General features: G+C 34.8%; 1 protein-coding gene across 1 annotated transcript; it reads right to left on the bottom strand.

Annotated features, from left to right (window-relative positions):
• Positions 1 to 1,784: 1,784 nt before the first annotated feature.
• Positions 1,785 to 11,643, bottom strand: LOC150107245 (uncharacterized). The gene is made up of 3 exons (XM_090391099.1): positions 11,479 to 11,643; positions 7,497 to 7,550; positions 1,785 to 2,441 (listed from the first exon to the last, which is right to left on the bottom strand). Exons 2-3 carry the CDS (start codon positions 7,531 to 7,533, stop codon positions 1,846 to 1,848), a joined length of 633 nt encoding a protein of 210 aa, XP_090247225.1. The 5' UTR covers positions 7,534 to 7,550; positions 11,479 to 11,643; the 3' UTR covers positions 1,785 to 1,845.
• Between the last annotated feature and the right edge of the window lie 5,280 nt (positions 11,644 to 16,923).

Consider the following 16,923-nt stretch of genomic DNA (forward strand, 5'->3'; position numbering starts at 1 on the left):
TTAAAATATCTATTCGTGGTTAACCGCGCGGTTAGCCTAGTGGCTTTGCGCTTCGCAACCATATGCCTGGGGAAGGAGTGTCCTAGGTTCGACTCCCGTCGACGATGTGAGGAGCTTAAGTATCTTCCTCAGCCATAGCCAAGTTAGCCGGTCTTGGGCGTGGGCAGTAGGGTTTTTTCCGCCAGTTTATCTCGGTTTTTCATCCCGCAAGCAGGCAAACCAGCCCCGTGAACACACAGGTTACAGTCATAAATACTTACGGCAAGGAAGGCAACGGGAAACCACCTTGCTCATAATCAGCTCTCCCTCGAATTGTAGCATTTAGCTACCCTCCCGCGGCCGTATGGCAGATGGGAACCAGAATTCGTGGTTAATTCTATCAGTTTGGCAAACAAGAAATATAAATGAACAGAAGACAAATGACTACAGTGTTTCTGATTTATATAGTAAAAACAGCCAATTTAAATGTGAATGGACTGTTAGCCTACTAAGCTAATTATCCTCTATTCTTTATTATTCAGGACTCTGTGACCAATGATGTTGTACTCCAGGTAAGATTCCTCACACGTCGTTCCACTTCACTACGTGTTCATTTAAATCAGACTGGGGATTCTGAGTTGACAGTAGATAAATTTTGCTACCCTCAGACTGAGCCTTACTGGGCTCTTCTAAGTCTAAAGCATTTTTTTATCCATCATGCATGTCCGATTACCGTAGAGTTCAGTAAATGCAAGATGGACCAGCGTTACTCAGAAAGAGAAGTGAACTATAAGAAGGAGTTCACTGTCATGAACTACCTCTTATAGTTCATGACAGTATCAACAAGAACTACTGATCAATTCCATACAACGAGAAACACTTTCACGAAAATCACCATGCTTTTACATTTCGTACAATAATCATGCTAACAGCGTTCATAGAGGGGGCTGTCGTATCCAGGTGCTCCCATCAAGGTGAATCGAGATTGTAAAGAAATTATTTGACCATGTTATCTGTTTCCAGTCATCTAGTAATCCACATTTTCCTTTCAAACACAACGTCAACTATTACTGAATACGAATTCCTGTTTTCATGGTATATAGGTAGTATTTCACCCATGCAAATTCAACACATACATTGTATGCACACCGTTAACACTCGTGCCATACTCTTGCCAAAAATTCAGATCACTGAAAATCTGTGGTCAAGTAGAGATTTTACTTTGCCATTTTGGTTGTACACTATCTACCAATAATTGTCCGGACAATAAAACGCAATTGATACCAGCAGGGTTCACCTGCTGGTATCAATTGTAAATTGCTAAAGGGTCCTGACAATTATTGGTGGATAGTGTATGTTTAATTTTACTAATATGCTTCGTACTAATATGATGGAGAATTTAAGTTCTCAGAATCCAGCCTTGTCTTCAGTCCCTTAATATGGCATCCAGCTAGAAATAAAGTAAGATAATGAGCAATGGGTAATGATGATTCTCTTACACAAATATTTCCTAAAATGCAATCAATATTATTTCCACAGTATCGAATTCACTTTTCTGCTGAGCTTTCAATAGTTTTCTATACAAATGAATCGGTATTTTAAGGAAGTCAGATATAAATATCCAAATAAACACTGATTAGTCAAGTCTAATATGATTTATGTACGAAGTAAATTTATTCCTGTAATGTGTCTGTTAATTATAATTATAATTATAATTATAATTAATACTATAATTATAAATTATAGTACTCTACCCAATCTAAACGTGTTGCCTTGAGTGAGTCCTTGAATAAATGACAATCACATAAAAAATTAAAACGGTTTATTCAGAAGCAATGATTACTAATCAGTTTACAAATAGCCAGTTTAAGGGACAATATGACGTGCAAATGCTCTTTCTGCAGCGCTCTGCACTTTCACGATAGCATTGTAGAACTGTGTATTCCAAGAGTCCTTAAATGACTTTTCAAGCATTTTAAGATATTTGTTGAGAGCACTGGCTCCAGTAAATTTGGGTGTCACATCCCCAATTTGCACCAAATCAAACCGAGTTATCGTAGACAGTCTTCTTGAAAGGTCGTTCTTCACTTCAACAAACACTCTCGGTGCCGACGTGTTGGCTTTAATATTGAGATCTATAGCTGGAAGTTTGCCGAATTTCATTTTACCAGAGCAGGTCAAGTTAACTTTGGAGAACTGTAAGGTGCAGTTTACTGCACGTCTTCCGTGCACGCTATAGGCATTGCCACATAAGTAAGCGCGAACCAGGTTACTCAAGCCTGTTAAGTAACAGTTAGTGTAGTTGGTGTTCAACTGCTCACCAAGAACGGATTCTTTAATTTTGGTGTTGAAGTCGTGCAAACGAGCAGGATCAAGACCTGAACGTCGAATTTCATTCCGGTAGTCGTTATGCAAGACGGTATCAAAGTATTCATCGACACGAGGATCTCCGGCGGTGAATCCTAAAAGAAAATATAAGTCAAACATGAGCTTAATTCTTTGAACAAACTGCATATTATTATTATTATTATTATTATTATTATTATTATTATTATTATTATTATTATTATTATTATTATTATTATTATTATTATTATTATTATTAGTTTTCATAATATTTACCGAACATAAATCAATAGCAAAAGAAACTATCTATCGGTTTGAGCATGCTGAAATCCTTTGCATCGAAATCATTAATACCGCAATCGACAGCACCCCTTAATACTAATGATAATCGGCGACATAAACATAAATATTGCAAACGAAAACCAACACTGTATAATACCTAGATACGCAATCTATGTAGAACCTAATACCAACCATAACATCATGTACTAGAGAAGAAATTGTCATAAATACTATACTATCACTGCTTCTTGCTTAGATCATATAAACATTCAGACCAAGTACCGAGCCCCGAGGTGCACCCCCTAGTCTCCTGCCTTCTCATGGACTCAACTCCTTCATAAACCACTCTTTGATATCTGTCCATCAGCCACCTTCTAATTCAAATCATCAGCTTCGTATCTATCCTCCTCTTTGTTGCAATTTATGCTATAGAGTTCAATGCGGAATCCTGTCAAATTCCTTTGCAAAGTCCAGCAGTATCTCTGAGTAATTTTTTCTTCATCCAACTCAATTGTCACTATTTTACTAACGCAGGACCTACCTAATTACTAAGGCAAGACAAAACCATGTTGCTTCCTATAAAGTATTATATTCCTGTCCGTCCACTCCAGAATTAAATAGGGTTGGATGCGCAATTTTTAAATTATCGAACTGAAGCATATTACTGTACACACTACAAAACAAAATTGTTAATCAATATGCTTCCGTTTTTGGTGAGCAGTTATATTTCTTGCTATGCGTTTTTGTCATTAGCAATTTAAAAAAATTTAAAAAAATGCAGATAGTAGACATATTAAAAATGTTGATGTCACCACAAAGAAAAACAGTTGAAATGGAAATGGAATGGATGTAGGTAGGATGAAAGATGATATCAAAACTCTCACTAGAGTTTTGTATTTCGAGAGAAAGCAAAGCTTCCAGAGAAACAGATGAACAAGTAAAATTATTCGAATAGCAGGAAACAAACTGGATCAGGATAGGCAATTAGCAGGAACAGTAGAGAAAATTGGAAAGGTCATTATCCAACAGTGGGATACAAGAGACTGATAACAACAGTAACTAAATGACTTACTTTCTAAAATTATTATTATAATGTACATTTTAAAATTATACATCACTCAAGACCAAACAGAGATGTTTAGTTTGCATAGTAAGCAGAAAACGTACTGTAACGAACAAATTAATCCGAACACTCACATTTTAAAGAAAAATTTTAATTTCGCAAGAAAATAATTACAAAAAAATCGCTTAGGCATGGACTCTACCAACGTAGAACACATGCGTTTTATTTCTGCATCTCGAAACCATACTTTTATAATGGATTGTATCATTTGTATCACAATATTTAATTTTTAAAGTCTCTTTTTCACAATGGGTCAAAAGTTTTTTGTGTGGTTATGTCAAGAGAGTTATCTGGCCACTGCAAGTGGACGTTGTGATTTTTGAGGAACTATTTCACTTTTTTCTTTGAAGTGTGGAATGGAGATCCTATTGGAAGATGAGTTTTTTTTATCTTTCTGGATATGTGGGACCATCCGTTTCTCCAATATTTTTATGTATTGGTCACTTTTCATCATACCGTCAACAGGTATAAGAGATCCTGTGTAAAACAACCCCAGAACATCTTTTATCTGGGTGTTTAGGAGCTTGTTGAAGGTGGGTGAGAAGTCTTCTCAGCCGCTGATTTGCAAACATAGGGTACTCACTCTCCTTGGACAAAGAAATAGCTCTCATTTGAGAATATTACCTTCTTTTACTTCCCGACAATCCAGTCTGTGTACAGTTTTGCCCAGTGGAGCTTCTTTTTCTGCATAGCCTTCGTCAGCATTCGTTTAATTTTTGATTTGTGGGAAGTCCTCCCTGCTTCCAACAATCTCCGATGGACTATCATGTCAGAAACATTAATCCCACTAGCTGTCAAGTCTCTATATCTATAACAGACAATTGTAGATTCATTTTGCTTCCCCTAACTGGTAAACGATCTTGAGTGAGTCCTTTTTCTCACAAATTTTTCTTTTCGGTCAGTATGTTTATTAAAAATCGCTTTAAAACCGCATTAACAGTACTCAAACCAACACCATACTCTTTGGCAATATGACTCAGTTATGGATGTGTGCTGAAAAATAATATACATTTTCGAAAGCTTTTGTGGAGATGTTCCACTTTATAGCTACACAAAATGAATAAAACGCTACCAATGTCAACTTCTTCACACTATTATTAAAAACGCACAACACTATTAATTAACACCGCAGAGACAGTTAAAACATGCAGCACTCAACCAGAATAGTGAACTAAAACCAAAACCGAAAATATCCAATCGAAACCGAAACCAAATTTATTGTGAACTGAAGCAAAAACCAAACTTAAGCCAAAATTCTGACAAAAATTCAACTTGTTCGGATTAATTTGTTCGTTACTGTACGTAGCAATGTGTAATCGTTCGTTAACACAAGCGATTTAGGAGCACGTAAAACTGATAGATATTTAGTACCACAAAACTTAGGATCCAAAATTAGCATATCAGGATTACTGTCGTTCTTTTAAAGAATTCGATAAAATTATATCATTGTCAAAGGGTTTTGGACTTAATGTCTTGGAGTCTAAATCAAGAGAGTTCAGTGGAATATGCTAGGTAAACGGATGCATATGAAGCCATTAGATCCTATATTACGTTTGTCAGGTTCATCATGCAGGGCCGTACTTATGCACAGGCGCACGATGCTGTAGCTGGGACCCCGAAAATGTAGGGCCAGTTTTAGGGCCACAAACAATGAGGAGGGTGGCCCCAGCACTCTAGTGCCTCGGACCCCGCCAGCCCCGGGAAAAGTATCCGTAAGACCTTAAGTGCATGTGTACACCGACAGGTTGTTTTCTCTTCCACAGAAAAAATCTCCTTCTTCAGAATTTGATACTGGATAATTCAGCTCGTTGAAACAACAAAAAGAAATAGTCCGAGAAACCTTCAAGATTTGGCTCAAGGTCTGCTTAATTCTAACCATAGTGTGATATCATTTTATAGAAGGTTGCGATATGCTAATATTTCAATCTTTTTCTGAATAATATGCACACAAAATTCTAATATTCACAATATAAAAAAATTTCAAGCCAACTCCTAAATGAGTTTGATTTTCCTTTGTCTGTTTTCCTCTAATTAGCAAAACTCTTGAAGAGCAACTGAAAAGTAATTGATGAAACTTAGTGCACCTCATCTTATTCTTCACAAGAATTAAGAAAATTAACAAGCATCTTTCTAGTGACATTTCTGTTAAACTAAACATAAGGAATAACCAGTAAACTATTAATTTCAATTAAAATAACCTTGAGGTTACTGAAGTTTAATTTTTGTCAAAATACTCCAGGCATTTCTAATAAACTATAATTAACACATTATAATGCTAACTTCTGGAGGCCTCTGGAAAGCATTATCTTCATATGCTTCTACCAGGACACACTAATTAAAATTGTACAATGCAAATGATTATAATGATTGCATTTATACTTTTTAATGGTATAAGTGACTAAAACTTTCGAAATTATTGGCAAAAGGTAACCCAGTGATATAACTGTAAGTCAAAAATGTAAAAAATATAGTTGTCTAACTAATATTGTCATGAAATTATAGAAATGAATATTTAAAATTTAACTTTAATTACATTTTTTTTACCAAATAACAAATTTGCATATAATTGCCTGAATAAAATCTTAAAAATGAACTTCAAAATAATGAGACATTATCAAATAGACAGTGTGCTCAACTTTGTTAGGAAGGCTAAAAGCTAAAAGTGAAGATTTTAGCATCTTTCTCAATTAACAAATTGAAGATTAAAGAAAACAACAACAATATTTCAGAGCATTTTCATACATGCTGCTCCATTGAACTGGCCCATCCATTCTTCCACTTTCCTTTAGACATGTGAAACCATGAGCAGTTGCTGGTCAACATCAATACACAGTTAAGCTTCAGACATTAACTTGGACCAACTTCTTATCTCTCCCTTTCATTCCGTTTACCATTCTTCTTTTTAATAAGCTTTCTCATTCCACATTGAGAAGGATTTGACAGGCGACATACAGTTATTTTCTGATGATGTAACAAAAATAGTTAGGTTGGTTAATGAGGAAGATATGATATGAAGCACTTGCAGAAGATGAATGCCAACAGATTTGCAATATCTCTAGATAGCAAAATGCACTGGCAATTTGGAACAAACCCATTTCTGTTATGACAAGCACTATATCGTACAAAAGGCACACTTTTAACATATTTTGATGGGAATGGTGTAGATTAGTTCGGATGGCCTACAAGAGTCCCACTCACAATATAATCACAGGTTTAAAATGGACAAAAATGTGTGTGTTGGCCACACAAGGGAGGCAAAGTAACGTACGATATTGAGAACTGACTTTCGATAAATGAAAAATAGACTAAAACACTTGACACATTTTCACAAACTGGTGGCGAGTATGCCTAAAAATAAAGCTGAAAGCCTGATCAAGATGAAAAGAGGGCGCGCCCGCAGTTGAGCTGCGTGTGCGTGGAGAATCAACATTATTAAAAAAAGATGTAATAACCTGTTACTATAATAATGAAGAATTATTGCCATATCTTTCAAATACTGATGATTCTGCATGCATGCATACACCTTATTTCTTTGCGCGCCATCTTTTGACTTGCTCACTGGGAACTAGAATTGTATTTATGGTCACAAATAAATGTTTCAATTTAAATAATGTTTTCCTTTTTCATTCAAACTCACAAAAAGCTTTCTGTAACTCTCATTTCGTTTTCATTTCATTGTAATTTGTAACATCAAAATCTCAATGCGGTAATCTTTTAGTGACATATAAAAATCGATTAAATATATTTAGAATTTGCAAATACTTACCGCAGAGAAGAACGAATACACCAAGCAAAACAATCATTGCGCAATTGGAGAGTTCTGCAACGTTAAACAAAAGGACGTTTAAGTAAAGATTCATTTGATGCACGCATCTGATATAAAGCTTTTTATCAATTGGCTAAACTTGCATAATATACAATTAAAATATGAATCGCGACAAACCTAAAGGGCTGTTCTAGTCTGAGTAGTAATGGCTGTTGACTTAAACAACGGTCGGCTTGCCTTGAAAATTTTCACTGTCACTGGACAAGGCTCGCTAACAAGTGTGATCCAAATGACATTTTCACAGTGTCAACTTAAGGTGTTCAGTATCACCTGACACTGCTCATTTCCGCAAGTATTGTTCCCTCAATATCATGTTTATTTTCCATTTTTATGATTCATTGGTCATCGCTTCTAGAAAAATTCATTATTCATTCATTAGAAGGGGCAGGGTTAACGGTACGCAGCCCTGAAAACTGATAACATTAATTTACAGGCAAACAGGTATACATTTCTGATCAAAAAGATTTCCAATTGCATGGGGAGTATGGTAGCAAGTGAGCAGACTGACTCGAGGAAAGGAAGGCTTTCAGCTGATGCGACTATAATAAAACAAATCTGTAAAATAGTTTGAAATAATAAAATGTACACATTCGGTCATTGGCGCTTAAAACAATAGGTTGATTCCATAAACAGGAAAAAAATTCAATGTAATCTAATTTCCGGTACGTGAAGATTTTAGAAACATATCTGCTGAAACAAAAAAATTTATGGTGCAATTCGAATATGGTGAATATTACTTGTAGTTCATATGATAAAAAAACTCTTGTATTAATAAAATTAACTCAATGTGATGAGGAAATAAATTAACCAACTAGCGTTATGAAACCTGAAACTGAGGAGAAAAATAGGATGGAACAAAAAAATTGAGCATTTTGCATAATTGATTTTGAGGTAGATAAAAACCTCGATCACGTAAAAATAATTGATTTTATATCAATAAGCTATAAGCACTCAACAAACCGAACAAGATTTGAGAATCTTAGATTATATTAAAAGAAACAAAACAAAAGTAGCTCTCAGCATGCAAAATTATACTGGTCAATCGCTTTCAAAACCAAATCAGGGATATTTTGATAATGATTTTCAGTTCTCACTTCCATAAGGTTAATAATTAAATTCACTACTCGGAGAGAAAGTTGCAACCATAATTTTCAATAAAAAAGCCAAGATACGGACATCCCCAGGTCTCTCTCTCTCTCTCTCTCTCTCTCTGCCTCTCTGCAATGCTCATTAGCAAAATATATATTTCTCATCTAAAGTGAGATTTTGATAAACAGAAATGCAGAAAGCTTTTCCTTCGCACTCTTATTGTAGTAAGAATATTTCTAGTATGCATTACATGGTCTTCAGTGTATTTTAACTGTATTCAGCCGACAACAGATGTTAGGACAAATTATAATTACAATTTCTTACAAACACCAAAATTCAGAGAACTTTCTATATAGTAAATATATATATATATATATATATATATATATATATATATATATGAGTTTTTATGAATACGGGAATATCTGACTGGCCGAAATATGGAAATGATAAGAGCATAAAAACATTACCATGTTATAACTTTTCTTTTTAAGAAAAAAAGAGAAATTACAAAACATTTTTATATCGCTTAAAATTTATTCTTAAGTTGGAAAATTAATATAATATAATATAAGTCAATGGCTTTCTCATAATCAAAGCTTATGAGAAAGCCTTTGATTCAGTAAAAAACGTTTGCAATACTTAAAGCATTACGAAACCAACAAGTGGAGGAGCCATACGTCAGGACCATCAAATCAGCATGCACCAATGCCACAGCAGCAATTCATTTCAATGGAAAAATCTCTACTGTGGAAATGCAGATAGGTATGAGACCGGGTGACACAATATCTCCAAAATTATTCGCAGCGTGTCTAGAAGAAATATTTGAACTTCTTGATTGGGAAGGGAAAGGTCTGAAAATAAATGGAAGATATTTAAGCCATTTACGCTTTGCAGGTGATATAGTTATCTTTACTTCAACTGCGCATGAATTACAGACTCGCATCCGTGAACTCCAAATTGCAAGCAAAATAGCTGGCCTAAACATAAACTTAAAGAAGACCCAAGTTACGCTCAATAGTTAACCAGAAATAATAAAAATCAATAATGAGGAAATTAAGCAAGTAGTATCATTTCATATACTTAGGACAACAGATATCAATGGAACAAAATATCATGGACGAAATTAAAAGACGCACGATGTTCGGGTGGAAAGCATTTGGAAAATTACATTCAATATTCAAAAGCCAACTACCATTGAAGAGAAAAGTTTTTAACCAATGTATTCTTCCTATATTGACATATAGCTGCGAAACATGGACACTAAATGCAAAGGAAATTCAGAAATTAAGAACAACACAAATTAGTATAGTGAAAGAAGTTTGCTTGGTATCGCGACTGGATCACAAAGGGAATGAGAAGCCAAAAAGTTAAAGTCAAACCAAAGTCTCTGACATCATAGGAAGAGTAAAACATCTGAAGTGGCAATGGGCTAGGCATATTGCTCGAAGACAATATCAAGGATGGACAAAAGAAGTACTGGATTGGATTCCACGAGAGGAAAAACGACCACGACGCCGACCTGAATCACGGTGGATTGATGATATCATCAGATTTGCGGGATTGACATACAAAAGGAGAGCCATGGACAGACAGTTTTGGAGTAATCTTGGAAAGGCCTTCATCCAGCAGTGGATTGACAATGGCTGATAATGATGATGAATATAAATCCTATAAAACTACTCAGAACGTCAATTTACTTGAATAGGTACACATTTGGTTTTAAAAATTTATATGATACCTTAAAGCGATGCATTAGTTAAGAGTTATTTATTTTATTTTACTTATTATTATGAATCTCAGGTAGAGATCGATAATAATGAACTTCGCGGATGGAGATGATAGGAAAAGACGTAAAGTACAGGGTGTCCACATTGGATCTCCCTTGTTTTAGAGAATGGTAAAAAATCGAAATGCGGAAATATGCAAAGTTTGAGTTGTTCAAACGTTCCAGAGACTCATTAAGTTTCATCAAGAAATTTTTTTACAAAAACTTGGTGAGTGTTCTTTCTCATTTGTACAATTTCGACACCGTGGTACAACTTAAGTAGTGGTAACACGTTGAAACTAGGGAAGTCTAATGTGGACACCCTTTACTGTGAGAGAAAGTAGAAAAGAAGCAGTAGCAAAAAGTATTTAATAATAATAATTGTTAATATCTTTTTTTTTTTCAATTGTCATTATTTACTAGCAAAAACTTGGACATTAAACATATACAGAAGTAACAAATGAACTTTGACTAGTTTTGTGATCATGTTCTAGATTAATGAGTAGCCAATCTCGACTATTATCTTAGCATTTATTCTTCCCATAAATACCGCTGTGTCGCGTAAATGATCAAAATATACCACTGCTACCATCTACACGACGCATGTAAACTCTTAGATTATCACTATTGAAGACTAGAAGCGATTCCAGAGAAAATGTTTAGAACATTCTGCTCTGGTGTTCATGCATTTAAATTGACTTCCATTACTGTCCGAGTTTAACGGAAATTGGAATAATTGAAAGTCAGAAGTCTCACGTTTATTCTTTCATTCCATTATACGCATTTTAGACATTGTCATCTGCCATTGATAAAGCAAGAAAATTAAGCATTTTGTATATTAGGGTAAACATCATATGTTTTTTTTTTTTATTTTTACAGTCCAATTGCCATATAACAATCAACATTGGGGCATCAAATAGATACAGCAGTAATAAATCATGAAATAAATAATCAAGTATTATACAAAAGGCAAAAATCGTCTTTTGATAGAACTCGAGTTTCATTCGTACATTTAATAAACGTAAAATAGGAAACATTTCGTTCAGAATAAATAAAGTTTCTTACCTGCAATGGTCAGCGAGTTTCTGATTTGCAAAGGATAGAAAAGCTCTCTTTCCCAAAGCTTCTTATACTGCTGATGCGTCACGTGAACAAAGATGCAATGGTATCGATTAGATCCATAAAGATGTGGCAATTCTGCGGTTGTTTTTAAGGAAATAATCGTTGTTCAAGATTTCTTGAAGAACTACATTGCACAGAGAATATAATAGGCTGACTAGCTGATAAAGGTATCTGAGAAATTACAACAGAAATACTCTTAGATAACCTTTCTAAAACAAAATACTCTTAAATAACCTACCTTCTAGATAATCTAACTAACCTTTATTTCTTTCTTTCTTTCCAAACAATATATAAAGATAAAAATATCAGCCCAACAAGGAAATTATAACACAACCAAATTTTTAATCTAAATTAAAAACAATTATGCGTATTAGATCCAATTTCCAAGAATTTTAACAAATAATTTGATTAAAATTCTTCTCTCTCGTAAATTAGTAAATAAAACTTGCATTATACAATATGAAGTAATCTGCTATATAAAAGCAAATAAAACTTGATAAATTTTTGCCTAGTGTACAATATCGTATATTCACGTTTCCGTTTACAAGTGTGCCATTAGAATAATGGTAGCCAAAGTACGAAGACAAAATATGAAAATTCAACTCTCTATTGAAATTCACACTTTTCCACATACCATCCGAAAGATGAAGTGTTATAGGGATTAACTATCTATCTATATATATTTTTCCCTGTATATATATATATATATATATATATATATATATATATATATATATATATATATATATATATATATATATATATATATATATATATATACAGGGTGTTCGGGATAAATTTGACATATTTATAATTAATTATATTTTTCCGTAAGTTACATGTATTAACACACACTTCTCTTCATTTAAAAGTTTGGACCCTTCTTCATTCATATACAAGATGTCAGAAAGGATGGATAGCTGGAACCCACCTGAATCATGGAAGAGAATAACTTGTATCATGATGATTCGTGCCCGCCATCAAAATAAGGATATTACGACTGCTGCCCAATGCTCCCTGAATACAGTAAAAACAATCAGGCATGAACTAGAGACTTGCAATGGTGACTACGAGGATGTAGCAAGAAGAAAGATCCCTAGCAGACGATCTGATTGCGTTCGTACAGCAGAATTCCTCGCAAATCTGCAGGAACAGGTGTTGAAGAACCCTGGCATTGGAATTCGGGCTTTGTTCGTGGAGTTGCTAACTGTAGTCAAGCCCTGGATAACAAGGGTAGCCAATGGTAGGCCGTATGTATGGCAGCAGGATTCGGCCCCTTGCCACACCTCTGGGAAAAGTCAAAAATGGTTGTCTGAAAATTTCTACTACTTCACCAGTCCAAATGTTTGGCCTCCAAACTCCCCAGACCTTAACCCCATGGATTATTTTGTATGGGGCGCAGTTGAAAAAGACACCAATCGCACTTCCAGTAATACAAAAGCCCAGTTAATGGATAAAATTAAAACAGTTTTTGCGGCCCTTCCCAGGGAGACTGTAGCATCAGCTTGTTCGAGGTTCCGAAGCAGAATTGAAGCTGTGATCGATGCTAATGGTGGTTATTTTGAGTAAATCTTGTTGATAGTATTGTAATTAACTCTGCCTGTAATGTTTTTTTGTCAATTCATTAAATTTAATAGATACAAAGAAGATTTTCTTTTTCCTTACGAAACTGTCAAATTTATCCCGAACACCCTGTATATATAATTAAAATTTAACTGACTAGAACCCGAGAAAGTATAACAAAAAACCTTTAATAAATCACAACTAGTTTCATCGGTGTTCCGACTTCTTCAGGTGAATAAGAAATAACATAAGACTTATAAAAATAACAAGGTAAAAGACATGGACTTTCCAGCTTAATAAAAAGAAGTAGAATAGTAACAGTCATATTTGAATAGGTGACCGCGTGCTACTGTTTGCATGAGTTGAATGTGTGTGACAGCTAATTTTGGGAATCAAGCAAATTGTAACTTAGATTGTTGTTCAAGTGTGAAGGTCCAGAACTATTTCTTTTGATTCTATAATTCGTCTTTCAAATTCATCCTTGCATATATATAAATTGGTTGTGCGGTCCCAATCAACTTGGTGTGGCCATTCTTCGAGGTTAAAGTTTGCGGAGAAGAGAACATGACTGGAAATGGTGCTCGCTCGTGTCCTACTGTAGGAGATGTCACGTCTATGTTCCTCAAGACGAAATGCAATAGATTTATCTGTCTGGCCAAAATAAGGTCGACCACAGTCGACGCTATTTTATAAACACCAGCAAAATGCAGGTGGTTGTGTTTTGGTTTTGGTCGCCTCAGAAAAGAACGAAGTTTTGGCAGAGTAGTATAGTCTTTCTTTATGTTGAATTTCTTCATAATCCTAGATAGGTTTGGGGTAAGAGAGCTGATAAATGGTAACTGTATATGAGTGATAGGGTTGGATTCATATTTTTGTCGAGGTTGTTGGCGTGGTCTCAAACGTTTAGTGATGTTACGAGATGAATATCTATTATTTAAGAAGGTGTTTTTCAGGAAGTTAAGCTCTGTTTGAAGGTCTTCTGTGGAAGTGAGACATCTTGCTCGATGGGCAAGGGTGGAGATGCTGCCCAGTTTCTGAGTCACATATCCTGGTGACTCCCCTCCTTAGGTTCACCTAACCTTCCACTCAACGTTTACCCGGTATAGCTGGAAAAGAGAAAAATCAGAAAAGCAATTTTTTTAAAATATTCAATGGCTTGATGAGGTTCTATGACGCTTAATATTCAATAACCTAGTTATCGATGATTCCTAATGACTGGCGACCTAGGAGACCTATACAGAGGTAGATAATTTTGACTGTAGTTTCCTGAAACACCTGAATTCGTCACCTGATTAAATTCCATGGTCAACGGGTCCTCAATTTTCATCTATGGGCTTGTACAAGGCCGAATATTTTAGGTCACTATGTACAAGGCCAATGATGGGAGCCCAGATCCAAGCACAAGCATCCATCAGGATTGGGCTCCTACTATATGGCCCATTGACTGCTGTTGTACCTAGTGTTGTCCGGCTTGGAACACCTTAATAACAACACTCCCAAACAGCCACAATATGTGCAGTTTCCTTGATACGCCTGCTCTTCAACCAATACATTGTGAAAGAAATCAGAGATACATAAAAAATATTACTTGCGTACAACTGCCATAGTATTACATTAAAAACGAATTGCTAACATTTGAAAGAATTCTTGGACTAACTACTTTGTTATGCTTGTGAACGAGGTCGTGGTCTCGCGTACGCCATGGCTGAATAGCAGAGGAATTACAATCAGAGACGTTATAGCCGAGGTTCACATTATTGTGGACAGAGTTCAGTACAATATCTGTTGATTCCAAGAGTCGTCAGAAGAATTAAAAACATGACAGGATAAAGCCGAGGCAGTGATTTTATCATAGAATAGGTTACATGTTAAAATTACACGGGATAAAATTACACTGCCAAAATTACACAGGTAAGAAATTACACAGGGAAGAAATTACACAAGGATGAAATTACATATAGATAAAAATACACTAAGAAAAAATTACACAAATTTGAATATTCACACCGAAGTTTTTTATTTTAGAGTTTTAAAATTTTTATGATGAATTTTATATTTATTTTCGGATAAGAGTTCCGTTAATTTTTGTAATACTTTATAAGACCTACCTGTTGACTTTAATTCGATTATAATATTATTGGTATTTTGTTAAACTAATTAAACACATAAACTTTCTTAATATTGCAAAAATTACTTTTATTTTAAAAAATAATAAAAAAAGAAACACTAAGTCATATATAAGCTAAACAACGTAAAAAATCCAATCGTCTATTAGAGTCGTAATTTTGTACAATATTTGAAATACATTGTTTTAACGAAATGTACCTACGACGTCCTGGGTTTTGTTTACCAGTTAAATGCTGCAAATAGTTTGTATGTTGTAACGAAAATTCTTTAATAATGTCATCCAAAAATTTCCAAACAGTTGGATGGGAACACTGAAAGAGCGACTGAAGTCCATAGTGCAATCCTTAACTATAAAATTTGTAGTTCTAGCTATACAGTTGGCTGCAGAGTGTCTATGGTTCCTAGTAGAAATATTGAATAGAGCTATAAGTACCGTTCCTGAGCTGTCGACCACGCATGTATGTACGTTCGAAGTAAAGGCGAACTTGCTCGATTTGTTCATTATATTCGTCTAAATTAGAAAACAGATTACAACTCTTAAAAATGTTTCTAACACTTCTACTGGTAAAAGTGCAAGTGATTGTAACATTTTAATGTGTACTGCAAATGGCTGATTGGATTCATATAGAGATTTTAGTCCACATTCATTTACTTTGCGTATAATAGATTGTGATAAGTGGAAAAAGCAGCCACCAATTTCGATGTTTTCAAACACGGCACAGAAATCATTCATTGCTGCTATTTCAAAATCGGTTAAAATTTTTTGTGGTCAAGCTTGAGGAATTTTCTCCAGTAACATGTTCAGCATCTTCACGTATATTTCTTCCTCTTTCCCTGGTAGAAGAGCCGTAGACAAGGAAAAGCGACGCCTGGATCATATTGGATGGATACTGTATAACCGATAATATATTTCTGAAAGCACTTTAAAATGTACCATCTGCTAGTCAAAAATCATTAACTACAAATTGATCTTGTGACCAATTAGTATTATATGTTCTGGATCTTCTGCCCCGGAATCATGAATAATCCATTTAGAGTACTTCTTTGGTATTTCAAAATTTTTGTTATCTGGATTTGACGGAACGTTTCCGATTGTTTTAGCTTTGGATCTATTTAATCGCCTCGTCATGGAGTTCTTCTTCGGTAGGCATATTTTTAATCCGTCTGATACAGTCACTAAACTGTTAGCTATAATTGCACGAGCCGTTGCGCCTGGATTCAACATTTTTCTTTTCATTTGATTTGCAAGTTGATGAGCTTCAGATTCAAAAGTGCTGTTAACATGACAGTGTTCTGAAGACTCACGGATAATCTCGTTGTCTCTGGTATGGAGCAGCGATCGACAATGTAAAGGTCTAAACTTTGCACAATGCCAATGAATAGTTCCGATAGCAGTTTCACGGTGACGAACAAACTCAAATCCTTTGTAAATTATAACTTGACCACCTTTATTACTAACGCCGTACTCAAAATCAGCGATAAGTAAATTAAAAATTAATTTAAAAAAATTAATCACGAAAGTTATTACGTCGTACGTTATACACTAGTTGTATTACGAGTCACTAAACTAGAACTGAAGAATGTAAGACAAAAATTTACTTATGTACCTTCACCCAAACAGTCCTTAGAGATTCTTCAGCAGTTCATGGTGATTAACAATTGTCGATTAGTTTTACCTTAGGAAATTATTCCTTGTAA

Source organism: Typopeltis vanoorti, chromosome 4 (assembly GCF_054136105.1).
Source record: "Typopeltis vanoorti isolate ZY-2024b chromosome 4, IOZ_Tvanoo_1.0, whole genome shotgun sequence".
Classification (NCBI taxonomy): Eukaryota; Metazoa; Arthropoda; class Arachnida; order Uropygi; family Thelyphonidae; genus Typopeltis; species Typopeltis vanoorti.

Bases quoted from the DNA above. Each gene is read 5' to 3' on its own strand.
- LOC150107245 (XM_090391099.1), bottom strand. From the start codon at position 7,533: ATGATTGTTTTGCTTGGTGTATTCGTTCTTCTCTGCG. The intron at 2,442-7,496 runs GTAAGTATTTGC...ATTTTCTTTTAG, and splicing joins TGTATTCGTTCTTCTCTGCG to GATTCACCGCCGGAGATCCT.